The 21,365-nt window shown below is 43.7% G+C and overlaps 2 protein-coding genes across 6 annotated transcripts; both read right to left on the bottom strand.

Annotated features, from left to right (window-relative positions):
• Positions 1–2,321: 2,321 nt before the first annotated feature.
• wee1 (WEE1 G2 checkpoint kinase) lies at positions 2,322–7,561 on the bottom strand. The gene is made up of 11 exons (XM_080505595.1): positions 7,291–7,561; positions 6,656–7,173; positions 5,886–6,100; positions 5,419–5,485; positions 4,796–4,968; positions 4,195–4,463; positions 3,882–3,971; positions 3,690–3,775; positions 3,421–3,591; positions 3,147–3,292; positions 2,322–3,064 (listed from the first exon to the last, which is right to left on the bottom strand). The coding sequence occupies exons 2-11, from the start codon at positions 7,142–7,144 to the stop codon at positions 2,908–2,910; spliced, it is 1,863 nt and encodes a 620-aa protein (XP_080361721.1). The 5' UTR covers positions 7,145–7,173; positions 7,291–7,561; the 3' UTR covers positions 2,322–2,907.
• Positions 7,562–9,379: 1,818 nt separating this feature from the next.
• znf143b (zinc finger protein 143b) lies at positions 9,380–19,431 on the bottom strand. Of its 5 annotated transcripts, none has more exons than XM_080504323.1 (15): positions 19,392–19,431; positions 18,068–18,183; positions 16,238–16,426; positions 16,026–16,106; positions 15,184–15,380; positions 14,972–15,040; positions 14,770–14,886; positions 14,548–14,623; positions 14,152–14,277; positions 13,477–13,656; positions 12,517–12,744; positions 11,965–12,110; positions 11,593–11,760; positions 11,006–11,134; positions 9,380–9,671 (listed from the first exon to the last, which is right to left on the bottom strand). In XM_080504323.1, exons 2-15 carry the CDS (start codon positions 18,171–18,173, stop codon positions 9,588–9,590), a joined length of 1,896 nt encoding a protein of 631 aa, XP_080360449.1. In that variant the 5' UTR covers positions 18,174–18,183; positions 19,392–19,431; the 3' UTR covers positions 9,380–9,587. The 5 variants fall into 5 exon arrangements, with proteins under 5 accessions (XP_080360449.1, XP_080360453.1, XP_080360452.1 ...); XM_080504327.1 differs by having other exon boundaries at positions 11,593–11,745; XM_080504326.1 differs by having other exon boundaries at positions 18,068–18,180; positions 19,392–19,426.
• Between the last annotated feature and the right edge of the window lie 1,934 nt (positions 19,432–21,365).

Raw genomic sequence — 21,365 nt, 5'->3', positions numbered from 1 at the left:
TCAGTTTATAACATCATGACATCAGGTGTTTTTTTTTTTTTTCTTCCTGATGTTCTGGAAACTTTTCAGTGAGTTTGAGAGAAATGACTCACATGGTAAAGTGTTTGGTTTTACATCAGTCATGCCAACGTAACAGGTAAAATGACTCACTGGACTGTGTAAACAGTGTTTTTGTAGTTTCTCTCTTCGACCAGAGGAGGCAGACAAAAGCTCTGCTGCAACCAAAGTTCTTTCAACAGTCACTGGCGAGTCAAAAAAAAACATGGAACACAATGACAAGTGAAGCTTCTGAATGTTTCAGATGGATTACACACAAACTGAAACATTTCTGGTCTTTAAAAAAGTTTTAGCTCAGAATATTGTATTTCATAAGATGCTAAGCAGCTGATTTCTAGCCCATCAATTAGTTGCAGTTTTCATTTTGTTTATTTATTTTTTTAATCTTGATTGTACATCAAGTTAACATGCAGTGTGTTCAGTTGGATTGGTTTGAAGGCAACAAGATTCATTCCACATAATGTGGTGAAGATGGAAACAAATAATCAACAAAAAACTTCAATTAAACCTGAATGGCTTCGACACCTGATCCACAGTCAGTGGCTACCTGTTATCCCTCCCCAAACACTGAAACAAACTCGACAAGGAAATGAAGAGCACACATACAAAAAGAAAAATTACAGGACAAGACAAAAAAGATCATTAAAAGTAAATAGGTAAAGTCAGTTAGTTTGAATTTAAAGTTACTTAATACCAACTGTTCTTGCACAATAACTTCCGTGTGTGTGTTTAAAGAGAGGTCACCGTTCTGAATCATGTCACATTATAAATGTGTTTTTCTTCACAGAGCAGAAGGAAGTTTGAGAAGCTGCAGCAGTTTAAACCACCCGGTCAGGTAAACCTAATATTTTATCATGATTTAAAGTTCTTCATGCAACCCGGTTCATTGCATGATTCCACTTGCTATGAGACAATCTATAAAATAGAAAATAATGGAGTTGTACTATATATCTATATATATATATTTTTTTTTTTTATATCCTTGCCTGTCAGCTGTGATTGGACCTGAGAGTAGATAACTTAATGTAGACTGATAAAGTCATGAAATAACAATATGAAAATACATTACTGTTTCACACAATATGGTTGCTTCTTATATCCTCGACATCGAGTGTAGAGAATCCAGCTTAAATCCCAGTTGTAGCAGTTTGTTTTTGTTTTGTTTAACTAAATTGATACAATCAGAACATCATGAAATACAGAAGTTACTAATAAACAGATCTGATTGGTTCCAGTATTCAAAGCTCCCAGATTTCAAATGTATCATCAGTTGTTTCCCAGTCTAAAAGGTAGAATCTTATACCGTGAAGACAAAGTTTGAACTTCAAGTTGAGTTTAAAAGTATTGATGCGTCCGATAGTATTTATTCTAATGCAGAAAGTTGTGATTTAATCCATCCCTCTATATCGGAAAGGCTCCAGCTCCAGAAGATGGATGGGAAACTTCAGAGTGCAAAACAATGACAGTGTTTCACAAAATGTAACATGTACGACTGACATCTGGCACGAGGACAACCTGGTGAGACGGCATGAGTATAAAACTGCAACACGACTGGAGACCAGCCTCTTAAAAACATATATCCATCTGTAACAATGCGTTTGTTCTGACCTCGTGTGCCAACGGTGGTTTGGAGATTTTGCTTCATCGTGATCAATGTTAATGGGAAAGTTAACATTTTCCTCTTCATGGTTCAGAAAATTAAGAAAAGAGACTAAACTGTACAGGTCGGTTTTCCTTTGTGTGTGGAAGGCAGTTGAAGACTAAAAGACAAACCTGGAATTTCATAACCGGCGTATTTGAGAAGCTCGAGTCTGATAAAAAGCCAAACTGAGCAGAAATGAAGGGTTGATGTGAGAATTTATTAAAAGAACACATGTACATGTTACAACAGATGTATTACAAGAACAAAGTGATGAATACTTATTTTTTTCCAAACTAAAGGATGAATCTAGTGAAAATGATGGCAGGAAGGATTAAAAAAAAAAACCCCAACAGAACACATGAGAATCCAGAGAACAGGACAATGATCGGTAATGCTACAGGCAGGGTGGCAGTACTGATTAACGGGGAAGATTTCAAAACGGGATCAGAACGAGTTCGCTCGCTGGTTCCACTCAAATGGCATGATCCATTTTTTTTTTGTTTACCAGAGCGAGAGACTAAATCCAACAAGCTTCAACGAAGAGGGGAACGGACTCCTGCTGAGAACCGGCGGTCTCTGAATAATGACCCCCCCCCTCCCCTCCCCTCATCTGAACCTGGCCGTACCCTGGCACATATACACACACACACACACACAAAAAAGGAAAACATCAATAGCAGCAGGTTTCTTCTAGTTTCAAAACAACGTGGCAACTTTCCACGCGTTGCCTCCAAAGTGCTCCATTACAGACACAGACGCGGTCGGTTCTCGGACCCTCGGGTACCCGGCATCAGGCACGTGACAGGCAGTAAGGTGCTCGCGGCTACATTCACACTGGAGAGAGCTTCACTGCGGCGGCGATCCGCTGCCAACCGGCTTCGGCTTGGTCGGGGGAAGTGCAAGGACGGGAGTGGAGAGAGAGCCTGGCGTCTGTGCAAGCTTAAGGAATGACTGAGTGTAAAAGGTAAGGCAACTACCTTCACAGAATGAAGAGAAAAAACAAAACCAAAAAAAATCAAATAAAAGCCCATCCATTTCAAAAAATATAGAAGGAAAAAAAAAAAAAAGGTAGGGCTTCATGAGATTGGCAATACCAGTCTGTTTGGATGAGATCCAGTTTGGGGACAGTCTACAGCTTTGAGTTTCAACTCAACCGGTCTGATTTAAAGGTCCATGAGCCTTTGTTTTTGTTTTTAAAGTTTCTCGTCTCAGTAGATGGTGAGGCTGACCGAGCGGTTCATCTTCTTCCCGATGAGCCTGGAGGTCCGGAGGTTGGACTGGACTGTGGAGCGGGTCAGGACCCTGTCGGTGGACAGAACCTTCTCCTCGGCTGCCGCCCGCGCCTGCTGGGCCTTCTTCAGCTCCCTGATCAACACACAGTCACACCCCGATCAGCAAACACAAGGGATGAACGGCACACCGTGCAAAATGACTGGCGGCGGCTTACTTCTGAAGCAGCGCGTTCTTGAACTTCTCGGCATTGAGCTCCACTCGGAGCTGGTCGGCACTCATGCGGGCGGCGGTCAGCAGCACCGGGTGCTTGATGAGATCGGAGGTGGAGGGTCGCCTGCTGGGATCCGGGTGGATCATCAGCTGGACGAGCAAGAACAAGGAATTAAGACGAGCAAGCACTTAAGTAAATGTTTGCCTTCTCAAGTCGACTTCCATCACTTCTGAGCAGCGAGGATCGAACGTTGACGAGACGTGGACGTCACAGTTACCTTGAGGAGACTGAGGAAGTCCGCAGAGAGCAGCTGAGGGATGGCGGGCAGTTTCCCCCGTCTGATCTCGTGCCACTTGTCGCCGTTGGTGGGCAGCGGCTCGGCTCCCGACGCGCTCACCACAGTCAGAGCCAGAGCGAATATGTCCGCCTTGGTCAGGTTGCTGTAGTCCTGGAGAGGACGCCGGGTCGCGGGGGAGAAAGTTAGCAGGGCTCGGTTGAAGCCGTTCGGATTCGACGGTCCTGGTTTTTAACAGCGGGATTACAAACCTCCTGTAAAACTTCGTTTGCCAGATATCTGCTGTCGCCCTCCTCCACCTGCGGGTTGTTCACTCTGGTCACGTGGCCGAGATCGCCTGCAAAGTGGCAGCGATGGTGTGAATTTAGACATCGAGACAATAAAGGCCAGACAAAAAGGCGGAGGCTTAACTTTAGAAGACGTATAAAATCGGAGCGCCGTACCTATTTTGTAGACGACGCTGGTGACCAGTCCGTCGTCCTCGTCACACTCGTCACAGCTCGGCACAGACTTCCGGGAAATGAAAATGTTACCTTTGGAAAAGAGCTTATATTAGTTTCAACAATGTCTTTTTTCTGAAAACGATAAACGTGGTTCTTTTTTTAAATACGTCAGGCTCCACAGTTCACCTTTAGTTTGGTCCAATGGATGATTCATTGAGCTGAATCTTTTATAAAGCAGCAAGACTTTTGTTTTTTCCTCCTAATAGACTTTGTCAGGTTTTAAAACTCGAGTAAGACTTTAAAACCAACTCACTGGGTTTGATGTCCATGTGCACCAGGGAGGTGGAGTGGATGTACTTGAGGCCCTGCGTGACCTGCAGCAGCAGGTCCTTCAGTTCCAGCTCCGACAGGAAGCTGAGCTGCCGGTAGTTCTCGGCGATGACGTCGGAGAGCGTGCCGCCGTTGCAGTACTCGTTCTGGATGAGCATGTGGTCGTCCTCGGCCCAGGCCGAGTAGTAGCGCACCACGTGGGGGTGCTGGCCCAGCACGGCGTGGGCATACACTTCCCGCAAAGCGTTTTGCCTGGGAACAGGAGGAGAGCAGGCGGTTTTAATTAAGAGCAAAGTCGGCTTTGAAGTCAAGATGGAGACGGGCGGGAGCGGTGGCCTGTGTGTTTATAGAAAATACTCATTAGCTGAACCACATTTTGAAATACGTGAAACAAGATCGGGGGGGAAAACCCCCAAACTCTACATGAACTACTTGAATATGAACTCAAACAGAGTTGCTGCATTGAGCTACTAACTTCACTGCACTTTGCTGAAGTTACTCACAGTTTCAACATTGAGTTAAAGAAATGTCCAACCTCTTAAAGGCTGCTATCCTTCTAACCTATAAACAAACAGTGAACCTACTCATCCACCGATCCTGCCAGGGGTTTCTTGGATCTCTTGATGGCGTAGATGCAACCGTCGAGTCTTTTCACACATTTGAAGACGGCGCCAAACTCCCCGCAGCCGATTTTCTCCAGCTCCAGAAACTCGGAGTCGTACCGGGACATCATGTTGTTTTCCATCATGGTGAGCCTCTGATGCAGACAAACAAATACACAAACACGCGCTGAAGCTCGCTCGCAAACTTTTCCACAAACTCTTCCCCTGGAGAAACCAGTAGATTTACTCCACGGAAAGGTTTTAAGGCAATTTACATATGAAAAGGTATCGAAGCAAAACTGGTGGCATGTTGGTACAAAACAATAGCAGCCGTCTTTGTAGAGTCAACCCCTCAAGACACTTTACTTTTTAAAGCACATACCAAAGTCTACACTGAATACACGCCCTTCTCGTCACGTGACAATCAGGACTAGCAGGACCACGTGGCACTGGAGCCACGCCGCCCTCTGGCCATCTCCTTTGCCCCAACCTGAAATACGTGCCCCTCCCAACACACTCCTCTGCAACACCAGACGCTAAGCATCCTATAGGCTTGTATCTCACACTGAAATGCAGTTCATTCAAATCAGTGCACTATTTTTCACCTTAGACGGTGGAAGGATTTCTTCTTCTGCTTCAGCATCACTCGCCTCCATGTCTTCACCACAGGAGCTGCAAGCAGGGAAAAAAAAAAAAAACAAGAGAGTGTGAGTTAGCATTCTGTACAGCAGGGGGCGACACTTGAAGAAGGGAGGGGGGGGGGGTTCACAAGCACATGGCACATTTCACCAGTAACCATGAGGTCTTGGTTCCCAGCCAAACCCTCTGGACTTGGTTAACGGCTCTAACTGAATAATGGGTTTGGTCAGTGTTTAAGATAACAATGACCTGCACCAACATGTCATTTAACAGCAGTTTTTTTTTTTAGTCAGCGATGATACGATAAAATACACTTGAATGGGAAAGTGGCATCAAAATTTGCCCTCTCCTCCAGAACTACTGCCCACCCCCCCCCCCTCCCTGGTCCACCTGCGTGTGTTGAAACCGTCCTCATAGAGAAGGAGCAACATACTCATTCCAGTGAGCTCGCTTCCTGTTGTTCCTCTGCTGTGTGGCCGACTGGATGAGGATGGAGTCGGGAGTGAAGGGGTTAAAGTTGACCTGGGGGGTCTGCTGTCTCTTCATGCCGTCTATGACCGACTTTCCTGAAGCCTCCACATTCTTGAACAGAGCCACCCTCCTGCTGGAAGAGCCCAGGCCCGAGCTCCTGGCTCTGGACAGCAGACTCTGCAAAAGACGGATTTAAAAAGCTTCGTCAATCAGCTGGAGGAGAAAAGGCACACAAAGCAAATGTGCTGGAAAGAAAAATGTGTGTGTGGCACTTGTGCGTTTAAGTTTCATTGCATGTCGGTTTAAAAAAGAAAAAAGAAAAAATAAAATAAAGAAAAGCTTCAAAAGTCACATTATTGTAGTATAAAGTACTGATAAAAAAACATGTCCCAACATATCACCCCTGCACTTTAAATCCTGCACACAGTGGGAGTGTTATGCAACAAGTACAGTTGTGCGTTAAGTGGGTCACTGGGACGTTACAAGCTGCAGTCAAAGTCCCACCTGGAATTTAAAAAACTCGCCCAGTTTGAACCCGGGGTGTCACAATAACGTCACTCCACGAGGAAAAACTTTGCAGACGTGGGGGGAAAAAATGCATTTAATTCTTGTTTCGGCACGAGCTTTGCAGAGATGCAAAACATCGTGGAACTATATTCAGTCCAGCTCTATAAAAAAATAATAATAAAGTAAAAAAAAATAAAAAATGCACACATTTAATCCAACGCTCACCTTTGGTGTGTGCGGTGTGTCAAACAGCCGCAGTTTCCTGAAGGTTTTGTGGGGAGGTGTGTCGGGGCAGTCCGGGATCGGGGAGCTGGATCCCTCTCCGTCGTCCTGGACGTAGGGCCGCTCCGGGGAGCCACTGTACAGCCGGGAGCTCTTCCTCGGCGACGGGGAACTGTTGGTGAAGATGCTCGGCGATCGCAGGTGGGACGGCGAGCCGAAGCCCTCCTCGTCCCAGAGCTCCACGTCGTCGTCCGCCCCGGTGTGATTCAGGGGGCTGCTGCCGCCCCGCAGACGCTGCGCGGCGGCGGCGGCGTCCCGGCGCACTGGCATCGGCGAGTCGATCTCCGTGAAGCCGGACTCCCCCCCGGTGCTGTTGTTGACGTCCTCGATGGTCTCGTCTTCCCCGTCGCTCGACGCGAACTGAAGTTTCTGACGGATCGGCCGGTTTTTCGGAGACGGGGATCCGTGGCGGTGGCGGCTGTAGCTGGACATGTTCAGGATTTAAACCCCGGCTGCGTCGACTGGGGGAAAAAAACAAACACGCGGTGGGACCCGAGACACAGCAGCTTAGGCGTCTCTCGTCAAAAAAAAAGGGAAAAAAACCCAACCAAACCCCACGCTGGTTCACGTTTCGTTACCTTAACGGAAAGGTAAATACTCAAAAGTGTGCAAAAAGTAACGCAGAGCGCTGGTTCCGCGTCACCATCGTTGAAAACGTTGTTTGCTAACAGAGCCACACGCCCATCCACGGCTCGCAAATGGCTCCGCACGAGCTCGAGGTGGCCGACCGAGTTTACGTCTCGAAACGTAACAAAACAGGTACCGAAAGTCGCTCGTCCAGTCGCGTCTTGTTGTCCGTCGACTCTGTCGTAACAGCGCGTCCACAGAACCACGACTTTCCGCACTTAAAGCGGCCCAATGTTTACATAAGAAAACTTTGAATGAGTCAAGACGTCCCGTCCTTCCTATCACGCGCGTGGCGAAGGACTTCCCGCGACCGTTGGTCCCGTGGTGCGGCGCAGCCAATCAGGGCGAGCTTCTGGATTTTGAAAGATGGGCGGCGCAGCGAGCCGCTCGGACGCGTGACGTCACGGACGGCGGAGGAGCAGTGTGGCGCGAACATGCGTGGTTGGTGACGTTGACGTCACTCAGGTACATAAAGTTCCCACAACGAGGCCATTATTGAGGCGGCAACATCAGAGAGGAATCGCATTTGGTTTTTTTTTAAACTTTACAAAATACACCATTCATTTTATGATTATTATTATTATTACTGAAGACAGTTTCCAGTGGTGAAAGACCCAATTCCACCAACAAACCCAGTAAATAATTCTTTGTTTTTTTTCGTTTGGTAAATCAGAAATGTAATTTTACATTTACTTGAAATATACCATTTTACCCAAAGCAATTTATTGGTACAACCAAAGAGGCTGAAGTAATCGTAACAAAAAGTATGGCGTTATACTGTATTTGTGCCTATAAAAATGACACTTTGTGCACAGGCTATTGATGAATGAAAAAAAAAAAACATAAGCAATCAAAACTGTGCATGAGTTTTGCCCTCAACATGTCACCCATTAACCAACTGAATATTACACATGTGTACCACAAAGTGAACTCGTCAGAATATAAAGAAAGTCAGCACTAATTGATGGTTCACTTCACCAATTAAAGTGCTTGCAATTTAGGCACAAATATAACTCTTAATTATCGTACATGATTCTATTGAGAGTGATAACAGGAACTTAAAGTCACAAATCATCCTATTTATTACATGCATTGTTTTCAGAAAAGATCAAGTTATTTGGTATGACACCATTATGCATCATCATTTGGATTGAAATACTAGTTTTCATTCAATATGCATTTTGTTGAAAGTTATTTTGTTATGCTATTCAGGTCCTATTTTCTGCTGAACCCCCACAGACCCTGGATATGCTTCATAACACCTCAGAGTGACACACAATCAAACAAGAGTTCTAACCACTGCACTACAGTGCAGTCAGTACAATTTAAGCTGCTTTGAATTTTTATTTGACCTTTTTTTGTCCAGTGGTCTGACTGCTGTCATTACCATTTAGTGTTTTTTTTTTTTTTATATATATATATAAATTCCAGATCAGGAAGTTAAATTGTCATAAGTGGGGAAAATACACCAAATAAGTAGTTACGAAATTAAAATTCTAGTAAACGAGCAGACCAATTCAGTTGAACAAGATCAGTAACAAAATCCTCCAACGAGACAATCAAAAGGAATAGCAGGTGATTTTGTAGCTGGTTGAGAGGGACCTTTTGTCACTACTGAAGTTGCTTTTAACATTCAACACATTTCTTTGGATAATGCAATGTAAAATTAAGCAAAGCAATGTAGACAAAGGAAGTACGTAGTTCGTAAAAAACACACCAAAAAACTAAACTATAGGTTTGCACAAACCTTTCGTTCCCAGGTTTTGTTTAAAATATATTCAGTATCAATTTAGTAGATTAAGAAAAGAGGCTGGAACTGGGAGCAGTAGCTTGATTGGAGAGTTTACAACTTGAAAATAGTAGTTCACAGAAGTGACCTTTTGAATCCCATTGAGGGGAGAGTCCAGTGTGTCCAGTGTATTGGAACCACCACATCTCAAACACTTTAAGAAAGGCATCACTTAAACATGGACACATTTTGAGTCGAGTAATACGACATAATTTTCTTTTATTAGAAATAGCATTAGCTGTACACTGCACTGTGAACTGTGCATTATAATCATTAGAAAGCACAATTTTATCCCTCGACCTTCTTTTTGGTTGAGAGACAAAATAGCATAGCAGAACTCCAGTTATCAAAATCCTATATACACGTAAAAGCTTGGTTCTTCTGTGGAAAAGAAACATGGAAGACTCGTAAATCCTTCCATTGACATAGTCCATTTCAAATGGTCTAAAACTTTGTCCATCAATCATCCAGTCCCGGTGACTCCCCTTGTTGTATTCTGGATGCTATTCTGATGGCTTCCTCCAGTGAAGGCTGGTCACTCAACTGTAAAGAGAAACAATCGTCAATGCCTGTAAAACTCTAATGACACAGATGACCAGAGGCGACCCATTAGCACGACAATCCCTACACCTTCACAAAAAACCATCATCGGAGTATTACAGGCTTCTGAATTTCGTGGATGACTATCACATGGGGGAAACTGAGTGAGGCAGGAGGGCAAACGTTTGTGATTTGCAAGACAGAAGGAACATTAGGTGCTCAATGAAAACAGTGTTGTTGAGGACAAAGATTAGTTGTGAGGCCTTTCATGCATGTGAGGCCTCACTGGAACTTTTCAAAGTAAATGGTGTTATATCACAGGTAAATATAGGATTATATTAAAAAGCTATGGCCCCTTTGTTAGTTAACTAACTTTTTCTTAATATCATCAAATTAATTAGACACATAATCAAAATGTTGCTTTGGTTCACACTCATCCTTAATAATTGCTTCAATTTACTTTTTGGCCACAATGTTTCCTAACAAACAGAATCAGTTTTGGATTCATTAAAACATCCAATTCAAAAAACATTGTAGAGAAATCACATGGAATCAGATCTAACCACTGTGACAATATCAAAACAAAGAGGGTTATTTTTCCCCTCCTCTGGGAGAAGTTGGTGACACATGAGCTCTTTCAGATGAATGTGTGGATTTACTTTTGATCCTCAGCAGATGCAGCAGCAGGAGGGCAGCGCCACACACGGCCCTGGGCTGACCTACCGCCACTTTATTCAAGCTTTAACTACTCTGCAATGTTAGGGATCAACAACTGAAAAGGTCCAATGCACACCTTAACACATTTTACAACAATTTCACATGTTTTTTGTTCAGTGGTGTGTTTTATTTCTGACCTCATTCAAAGCCAGCCTGATCTACAGTTTTTAAATAACAAAGGTCTCTTTTGATTGCTTTTTTCTGTCAGAGAACTAGATCCTCCCACTGTTTTGTGAACCACGCAGCCTGGCGACAGCAATCCTTTAACAATAAACACACAAACTCCTATCCTGCACAATTTTAGACACCTGAACTGGCTTTTGTTGATGTTTTGATTGAGAGACCCGAAGGAGCAGAAACTCAACACGACGGGTATCTTTAATCCTGACTGAAAATCCTGTCAAAACCATGAATGACAAAACGGCAAGAAACCCAGCAGAACCAACCGTCTCCATGGTTACAAGGCTTCTACTGCCTAACTTGCACTTTCCCGCAACTAAATTGTACACATGATGTGGTGGCTGCGTGCAGCCGTCTTCTTTATGAGGCGAACGCCACGCGGTTAGAGAGACGAAGACACGCCACCACTGGACTGACGTTCACAGCGTGGGTCCACCAACCTGCACAGCAATGTGAGTGCCGTTAGACGTGGCCAGTAGTGTGACAGGGTGAAGGTCATCCTGCTCCTGGCTGTAGGTGGCCTCATCCACGGTTTGGAACGAGGCCATGTCAGGTGTCATGATGGCAACCTGAGGATGGGGAAAAAAAAAAAAGATTTTATGTGAAACAACAGGTATCTTAATGCAAGGTGTTTTTTTTTTTTAGAGAAGTAGACGAACACTGTATAGGTTTAGATATGTAATAATAAAACTAGAAAAACAAAAACAACAACAAAAAAACTGTTGCAAAGTGGCTGTTTTTATAGATTGCAAGGGGTAGCCAAATAGCTGGATAAATACTTCAAGCCCACAGATAATTACTTGAATATATAAAAGAAAATAAATACAGCAAAAACGACACCAGCACAGCAAAGTCAAAGAGAATACAAGTGCATGAAGTCCAGTGCTGAGGCATCTTATTTCCACTCACTCTGTGTTGTAAGTGGCTCATTCTTTAACGTTTCACAAGGAAGCCCTTTAAAAAAAACAAAAAACAAAAAAATCCAGCGCGCCCGTACAGGCTACTGTGATCTCCGGTAACAGTTTACCTGTTCATCTGAGCCGTCTGTTGTCACCATGGTAACCGAGTGAGCCCCTTGTGTCGCCAGTTCGTGGGCCGGGATGGTTATGGTTGTGCCTTCTTGGGTTACCATGGTGATCGTTCCACCCATAGCTTGTAAGTCGGCTTCAGATATACTGACCTGGTATGAAACACACTGTTTATTGCAGAACATGTAAAACTCGAACTGTAAGCCATCAAACATCTGGTGTTTTAATGAATCCATTTAAAAGAATCGCTGCCTGGACACACGCCTCTGTTATGCAGTGATTCATTTTGTGAAACATGAAAGAATAAAACTACTGTTAGGAAACTAAACTGTGTTTGCTGTGGTTGTTCTTTTATCTGTGCATCCCGTTACCTGTTGTTGTGTTCCATCCTCCTGCGTTACCAAGGCAACGTGCTGCTGGCCCACCATGTCCGAGCTCTCCATAGGAACCTGCTCTGAGCCAGAGTCGTCTGCATCCACCACCGTCGTGTAGCTCACATTTGGGTCGTCAATGGCATCTGGTTTTTCAGAAAAATGATCACGAAAACTTGCAAGTCATTGCAGAGGTCCTTCAGATTTTAACTTGTTAATGATTACAACTGGTCCTAACGATTGTAGCAGCTCGAGATTAATCTTTTACTTCATGTCACACTACTGCCAATAACTTGGCGATAAACTTTTCTAAGGAACTGAAAAGCCTCAGGAGGCGCACTGCAGAGGGAAAAGTACATGGCAGAAGAAAAACATTCATCCAGTCAGACAGTTTTAGTCTTTGAGCAATTTGGATAATTCTTTGTTGTACTATTTACACCGAGAAAGGAAACTGTGAAAGATTATTTTCAGAGACTTGTTCTCGTGCTGTTCCACTAACACCGACAACTGGATGCTAGAAGAGCCTCTGCTCTCCGCCGTGTTCTCGCTGACCTGTTGGTGGTTCGAAATAGGCCTCCTGCTCCTCCTCGATGGGCTCGGTGTCGTTGTGGGCTGTGCGCTTGTGCATGGCGAGCGTGGAGATCTGCTTGTAGGTTTTCCCACAGTGGTTGCAGTTGTAAGGTTTGCATGGTGTGTGAACAACGTGGTGCTTGTAAAGGCTCGAGTATTCTGTGAAGCGTTTTTCACAGCCAGGCACTGTGCACACATACGGCTTTTCTCCTGTGGAAGCAGCACAGGAAGTCACAATGAGTTTTGTTGACTTACATTTACTGTAAGGAGCTGTAAAAACACGTGTTTCCCTCTGTGTTGTAAAGCAGCTCAGGAGTGTCTGTGTATTTCCAAAGAGGTCGATTTTTCATTTAAAGCTTTCACACAGGAAATAAGCTCATTTAAATGGAACAGAAGACATGTCAAAAGACAATCGTGATCCTCTGGGTTGTGCCGGATTTTATTTACCAAGAGGATTATAACAGTGCCATGGATGTCCTGAAATATACAGAGGACTAATAGAGCCTCCCCATGCAGGTGTGAGCACACTGTTGACAATGGTAAATATGATGTAGTGCAGCTTTAACTGTTTATTTTATCAAATTAACCCATTTTCATGAGATCCTTATGAGTGAAATGATAAACAGTGCTAAACATAAATACAAACCATCATCTTACTTAGTTATGTATGTATGTACACATGTGGAAAAAAGTGCTGGTACCTCTCTCTTAATGAAAGGAAAACATGCAATGGTCACAGAAATAACTTGAATTTGACAAAAATATAAATAAAAAAATTAATTAATAAAAAAATGTAAAAAAAATTCTATGAGAATTAAGCAAAGACATTGCTTTTGAATTGTGGTTCAACATAATTATTTTTAAAAAACAACACACACTCATATATATATATATACATCTAATTTTTCATGTGTTCAATCGCTGCTCCCCTGATGGACTCACCTGTGTGAATCCTCATATGGTTCTTGTAGTTTGTGGCACTGGCGAATGAGCGGCCGCAGCTCGGCTCCGAGCAGTAGTACGGCCGCTCTCCGGTGTGTGTCCGGATGTGAACTTTACGGATGTTGGAGGTGGTAAACGACCTTCCGCAGCCTTCCACCGGGCATTTGAACGGCTTTTCTCCTGCAGATCAAGAAAACAAACCATCTCTGTGTTCAGGTGTGCAAATTACAGATGCTGAGACATTTTGTGACTGTGTATGTTCACTCATCTTTATAACCCTAAAAATGATCAATGTTATTGAAGCCACAACATTTCAATTTTCACTATTACCAGCAGGATTGTCTCATGAGGCTTTGTCAGTTCTGTTCCAACCTTTCAATACAACCCCAGAGTTTCTGCTCCAAGCATTTATAAACCATCTAAGGAGTTTTAAAGCCAGTGGCACGTGACTATTGCCTCTTAGTTTACAATTTAAGCCAATAAAATCACAGAAACGACAAACAACGAAAAACAGCCTTCTTTGTTTTTTAAACTCAGTGCCTCAAAGCCAAGTATCAATAAAAGAAAAACAAAAAACAAACTGCAATGAAGCCCAGAGCAAGACAAGTGACTCCACATGAGACCAAAACCCACTATACTGTAGTTACTTTAAAATCCTGACTGCAGTCATTATACCTGTGTGAGTCCTCGTGTGCTTTTGAAGGTCTCCGGAGGTTTTGAAGGACTTCAAGCAGTTGACCTCCTGGCACCTGTATGGCTTCTCCCCCGTGTGAGTGCGGGAGTGACTTTTCAATCCGTACCCTGAAAGAATCACAAAGTTAAGCCCAGCTGCAGTTTTAAGCCCGGGTCAACATCGGCATCATTTCACCTCCATTATTTCCTGTCGCAATAAGAAAACACTCGAGCTGATTTTAATTCAACAGACTTTGATTCTGTGAATTTGTGGTTAAAGTCACTGTGAGGTCAGGACGGCATTTTTTTACTCAAGAAGTCAAAGTGACAATGTTCTGCGGTCGTCTGAAGCGCTTTCGACTGTGAAACATGAAATGACACTTAACGGTTCATCGGTACCTGTTGCAAACTTCTTTTCGCACCCAGGATAGTCGCACACATACGGCTTGTCTCCAGTGTGGGAGCGTTCATGTACCTAAAGAACAGAACAACACCAGTCAGCAAACAGGAAGCTGAAGGAGAATTGAATATCTTGCAAAAAGGTTTGTTTCGGTTTCCCCAATTCCACAAAGAAGGAAGCATAAATGAAGCAATGTCATGGAAAAAAGCTGCAGCTTTTACCTTGAGGTGGTGGGCAGTGGTGTAGAGCTTTCCACAGCCTTCATATTCACAGCGGAAAGACTTTTCTCCTACATTTGTGACCCTTGACGGCCTGTTGTCTTGACCTTGTAACACGATCTAAGACACAAAATCATATATTGTTAATTGCAAACTAAAAGCTCTAAACAAAAATTTAAAAAAACAGAAGATAAGGATAGGCTACCCTCATATGGACACCATTGTCTGCTTCTACTCGACCGTAGGATCCTAAAGGGTTTTCTATATTCTCCACCTGGGAAAGACAGAAGAAAAGATTTGATTGACACCAAACAAAAACAACAACAATTTGACAATGTATTTGTCACGAGTACAAACGTGTCCAATTTTGAAAAGGTTGACATTGCGTCACATGACAAGCAGTGACAGTGGCTTCACCTTGGTGGTGTACTGCTCCAACACGCTGATGGTCTCCGGGTCGATGGCCGTGGCCTCTGCCTGCAGATCTGCGATGGTTCCACCGGCCTGGATGGCGAGGATGGTGTTGGACTGGGGCATGTGCACCGTGTGCTGGATGTAGGCCGTGCTGCCGTCCTCGAGCTGCACCTCCTGCAGGCCGCCTTGTTCATATGCATCTGGACAGAAACAGACGGGAATGCAAACATGTACCAAGAAAGAAATTGCTACGGATTCGGGAACAACCTCTGTCTGAATCCAAAGTCATCATAAAACACATAAAACATCAGCTCCTACAAATTTCACGACAAAGGAAGATAATTTATCTGACTGACATATTAAATATTTCCAAGTCCAGTAGTTACATTTCTTCCAACAAGCTTCCCTTCTGTAAACATCCAAAATGAAACCTGTTGCTATTGATGTTGATTTGGATGCCAGGTGACCGACCCAAATATGGTCAAATGACCACCTGACCCTAATAAATACCATGTGATCCTAACAAGCCCCCCAACAAGGGTCCATCAGCCCTCCAGAATAATAAAACCTTTGTAAAAGTAATTAAAAAAAAAAATTAAAATCTTAACACTTAATTTTAGGTTTTGATGTCAGTATGGTTCAAGAATACGACAGAGATGAATTTGCACACCGATTCAAACTGATTGTTGCAAGAAAATGCAGTGAAGTAGATTTAAATACCACGCATCATGTTTACATTCACTGGCTGTGCAAAGGCTTCTGTCCATTTTAGTCAACAGACACAGAGAATATAATGAAATACAACAAGAGAGAGGAATCTAAACTTGGAAATGATAAATGTTTACCTTTGGGTGTGTGAATATAGGCGGTGGTTCCGTCTTCCAGCTGGACTGCCTGCCCGTCCTCAAGCTGCAAACTGTCCTCACCTTAAAATGTGTAAAAATAAAACCAACCATTTGTGACCTCAGTCCTCGTAAAAATGTAAGTCTGCAGTATTGTTGGCAGGATGAATAACTACCTTCTTACAACTGAGATTTCAAAGGGGCTGAGGAGTTACCTGCTTTAGGCATGGACACGTGCTGCACGTAGGCTGCAGAGCCGTCCTCCAGCTGGATCACCTGGCCGTCCATGATCTGACTGTCTGAAAAGGCGGCCTTGGAGTCGTGCTGGATGTACGCGGTGGATCCATCTGCGAGAGTAACAGCCTGGAGGCTGACTGTGTCCATGCTCTCCATCTGATCGCCATCTGGGGAAATATTTGACAATGGCCATACTTAAAAGTTGCCACCTTAAGAAGCTATTCAATTCAATTTAACTTCATTTATCTAGCACCAAATACAACACAGTGTTTTTTTGGTGCTTTTAACAGAGAAAAGCCCAACAAAACCACATGAGCGACAGTGGAAATGAAAAACTCCCTCGAACAAGAACAACCCTTTGCAGAAACCAGACTCGGGTGGCAGCTTTCTGCTGGCCGGTTGGGGTGGGGTGGGGTGGGGTGGGGTGGGGAGGGGAGGGGAGGGGAGGGGAGGGGAGGGGAGGGGAGGGGAGAGGAGAGGAGAGGAGAGGAGAGGAGAGGAGAGGTAGGGGGGAAGGGGTAGGGATTCACACCCTGTGTGGGGTAGGGGGGGTACAGACCTGGACATGGGGGAGAGGGAGACAGAACCTGGTTCAGGAAGAGGGAGGGGGTAGAAGTAGAGAGAGTCTGAAAGGTAGAGAGAAAGGGACAGGGAGAGAGGGGTCGAGAGAGGCTGAGAGGTGGAGGAAGGGAGAGAGAGAGAGAGAGAGAGGCCGAGTAAGAGAGGGGGCAGAAGGGAAAAAAGAGAGGTTGGGGTTTAGTAAAGAGAAAAGTCTTGAGTCTGACCTTAGAAGAGACTGTTTCAGGCTCCCTAACTGAAACTGGGATCTGGTTCCACATGAGAGGAGCCTGAAAACTGAAAGCTCTGCCTCCCATTCTACTTTATTTAGATATAGCAGGTCGTCACTGATGCAAAATGACTTGATTTTTTTTCTGGAATTTGAATGAGAAAATAAAAGAACAAGCAACTGTCAGGATGTTTGGGCTGGACCTGAATATGCAACCCTGAAACACACTTCTGTGCTGCTGAGACACCAAATGTAAAAACTGAAGTGTTAATTGTTGCATCCATAGTGCGAGTGTATTTCCTGTATCTACAGTGGACTGGTACTTGTCATATTTTAAGGTTGCTCTCAGCCAAAAGGAAGTAATTTGACAGACAAAACAAATACATAAAATTAAACCTAACAGCTTCTGCAATGTTCTCCACATTGAGACTTCAGTTCACTTGTGTTAGATTCTGCAGGTGGTTCCACCCGAAATCATGTTTCATTTTCCATTCAGATATTTAAAGAAAACAAGCAAAACTAAACTATACGGAGTATATACTACAAAATAAATGGAAAATAATAACTTATTTTAACTTTCAGATCATAATAAACCTATACAAACTCACCTAAACAGATTTTATTAATTTGTCCTTTAAAGTTTTATTACATTATCTACTTTGTGTATGACACGTTGGCTTCATTTAGATGTTTAGAAATAAGCATGGATTGGACTGAAATACATTCATAACAAATCATCTATCTTTGCACAAGATATAAGCTAACTACAATAATGTAACAATGATAAAATATCAGGTACACTGAAAAAGGATATTCATTCTTATGCTGACATTATTCAAGATAGGACAAATAATTACTGACATGATTGTTCCCTTTTCAGGCTTTTTCATGCTTATAAACCCATTACCTCAACAAGCAAACATGAAAACACTGTTCTGAACTGGCTATACTTGAAGGGGGATTTCATTCAGAAATCTTAGTCCATAAAGATACAGCGAGAGGTCCGGGTTTGGGATCTCACCTGCCACCGTCACAGCCTCTGTCAGACACAGAGTTACCGGCTGCCCATCTGCATCATGAAACTCAGCCATTCCCTGGGAGTCCCGGTTTATCTGAGCCAAGAGCATGCTTCAGCTGCTGGAGTGACACAAGCAACAGGATTGTTAAAAAGCACACAGAGATGCACTGAAATATGGAGCAAAAACTCAAGTTCAAGGAGGCTGCTGGTGGGGTAATGACAAGCCAAACAATAACTATGTTTTCCCAATGACTTGCAATACATAAGTTGACATAAAAAGGGAAGTAAATGTAAACTGCAGGTCCCTATTGACACTTTATATAAATATAAAGATATTAAGCTGTAAAGTGATCAAACTTATTCATTTGCATAATTTATTAGGGCATACACACATGATTCAAGATTCAGGACTGGTTCTCAAGTAAATGTGACAAAATAACAGACAATTTAAGTCCTGAACACAAACATTTACATAGAAATTGTATTTGCAAACGAAGACCAGTGGGGAATCTTTTTTTGGGTCACTGGGGTAAGGGGGGGGGGGGGTTCCGATGCATTTCGTGGTTGTTTGGTTTGACAGTTAAAATCCTAGTGTTACCTGACTTTATTGCAGCCACGAGAGGCATCATTTCAGGTGATTGTAAGCTGTTCAATGTCCAATCAGTGAACGAGTATACCTGGTTCCTTGTGTTGACCACCTCCTGTCATCTCTCCCGCTTTGCCGCTTGTTGTTTTGAATATAGCATCGGGCTAACTGGCTAGCATGTGATGTAGCGCAGCTATGTCTTGCCACTTATTTCTGCGTTCTTTCGCCTCAATGGCGTTTGTGTATGAGCTGCTAAAGTTAACGCTCCTCCGCGAGCAGGCTGACAGGAATGACGGAGCAAACACAGCGCAAACGCGGCTGAGTGCGCTAACTAGCCACCATGCTAACGGCTAACTACGACAACCGATGTAGTCACGACTTTTCACAGGTTGTGATCAAACCGTGTCTGTGAGGCTGACAGGTGACGGTTCTGACGTTAACACTGATGTGTGGCGTCTGCGCCCGGGTCTGTGTGGCGGCCGGACTGCTAGTTAAAACCCTCTGCGCCCCTCGTTTGGCTCAAATAAGTAGCGACGCAGTTCAGCAACAAGCGCGAGGAATCCGCGAGCTAATTAATGTTAACTTGAGCGTTTTGGCTCGATGCATGTCATCTTTATTACATAATGCAGAAGCATGTTCAAGCCCTGAACTGAGTCCCCACCGCAGCCTGTCACTCCCTCCGCCTGCAGAGATGGCTGTGGGAATAATGCACACTGGGTAAAAACCAATTTATATACGAACCTCCGAAAAATTTCCAACAATTCCTCCTGTTCGACCGCCATGCAACAGTACAGGAAACCACCGGGAACGCGTACAACAACACGATCCCCGCACGTAGGGTCCCGCCTATTCCCCAAACCGTCATCCTGATTGGCCAATGAGTGCCACGTCTTACTCCAATTGGCCAACGCGTATGCTCATCAGTTCCGACTTGCTATCATTCAGCGTCCCGGGCCCCTGCCAGACGCCATTCCGCGTCAGTTTTCGTATTGTCTCGTGGTTTTCACTGTAAATGCGCTGCGTCGTTGTATAAAATAAATATTTAAACATCAAAGTGAGACGACGCCATCCTAACACTGTAGATCCCGAGCCGGTACGCCTCGCAGAAAGTCGTCGAATAGCTCGTTCGGCAACGTAAACAGAACTGTGTGCGGTGAATTGACGGCATCCATGTTGAAAACAAGGTCGTGTGGGTAAAAAAGGGGGAATGTGGGCAATGCAGTGAAAAGAGGCTCCGCAGGATGAAGCCGATAGACACTACAAACTACACTCACCAGGAGATGAGGGGATGTGATCAGTGCGGTTCAAAGAGATTCTGCAAGATGAAGCTGAGAACTGACACTACAAAGTACACTCACCACATGATGAGGGAATGTATTCAATGCAGTGAAAAGAAGCTCTGCAGGATGAAGCTGACACTACAAAGTACACCCGCCACATGATGGATGGAGGGATGGACTGATCGATTTACATCACAAGTATCATGATCTACTAGTAAAAGGTCGCAACATGATGCATTCAGCTCTATAGGGAAGAGAATTTGGATAATGCAGCCACTCAACTTCTATGCCACTTGCTATATATCTTGTGCAGGAGCAGCAAAGTGCTGGAGCAATCCCAGCTGAGTGAGTGCAGAATTATACCCTATACAGATTGCCTGTCCATCACATTTCAAACAGACACATACAAAATATATTACCTCAGTTAACCTCTTGCACGTTTTTGGACAAGCCCTCCTGCCCCACACACAGGGAGGCCAAGCACTTTATTTCTGTGAGGCACAAGTGTGAACCACTGCTCCACCAGATGATGAAGGAAATGATATAAGGATGCAGATAAATAGTGATACAAGTCTAAATTACATACGTCATCTAACCCTTCTACTCATCTCTCGAGTCTCCAAAATAAATAACTCAAATCCTCGATAGTTCAACAAATACAACAAAATTATGTGAAGCTAACTGTAGGCAGAAACAGCTGCATTGCATGAGAACAGAAGGTTAATTGTTAAAAAATAGTGATCTGTTCAACCCGTGTGTTACCTTTCAAACTCACTTCTTCTTTTTTATTTCCTTTCTCTCCAACAGCTTCCTTAGCCTCAGAGACCTCGGAAACCGAACTTCCATTCTCATTCATACAACCAGAAAAGCAGTTCATTTTAGCATTTGCTCAATTGTTGCTAGCACAAACAAAAGTTGCTTTTAAAGCATGAGAAGCCACATAATTCACAGTATATGTGATATATTGACTCTCACTAAAGGAGTGTGTGGAGTGTAGTTTCCCGAAGCTGTATAGATGTAGCTTTAGGATTCTGCTTACAACAACTGTCGAAAACTGTGTATCTCGACTGAGTTGAAAAAAGTTTTTAACTGTATTGAAACATACTGAAACATGAATTTGCATTGAAATCACAGCTTTTCATCCAAATAACTGAACTTATGATCATTGTTCAAGAAACAACAAGAACATGTTACGCAGCTCTTGATCTATAAAGGATAAATCAATGGTGCAAATCAGAACAGAGCAGTTGAGACATTGCAGTTGAGACAAGTCTTGAGGAGTGTCAGAAGTTGTTCCTATAAGAGACTGTATGAGTCTGTAATTCCTGCAAGAAGCAGTGAAGTCCTATTTGCCATAGAGAAATCGCTTGTTGTGCAGCATTATTGTGCATGCGATAAATTAAGTGCGGAATATTTTGGCTGCGGAGTTGTTTGG

This window comes from Blennius ocellaris (genome assembly GCF_963422515.1).
Source record: "Blennius ocellaris genome assembly, chromosome: 11".
In the NCBI taxonomy this organism is placed as follows: domain Eukaryota; kingdom Metazoa; phylum Chordata; class Actinopteri; order Blenniiformes; family Blenniidae; genus Blennius; species Blennius ocellaris.
This window is presented reverse-complemented; position numbering and strand designations above follow the sequence as displayed.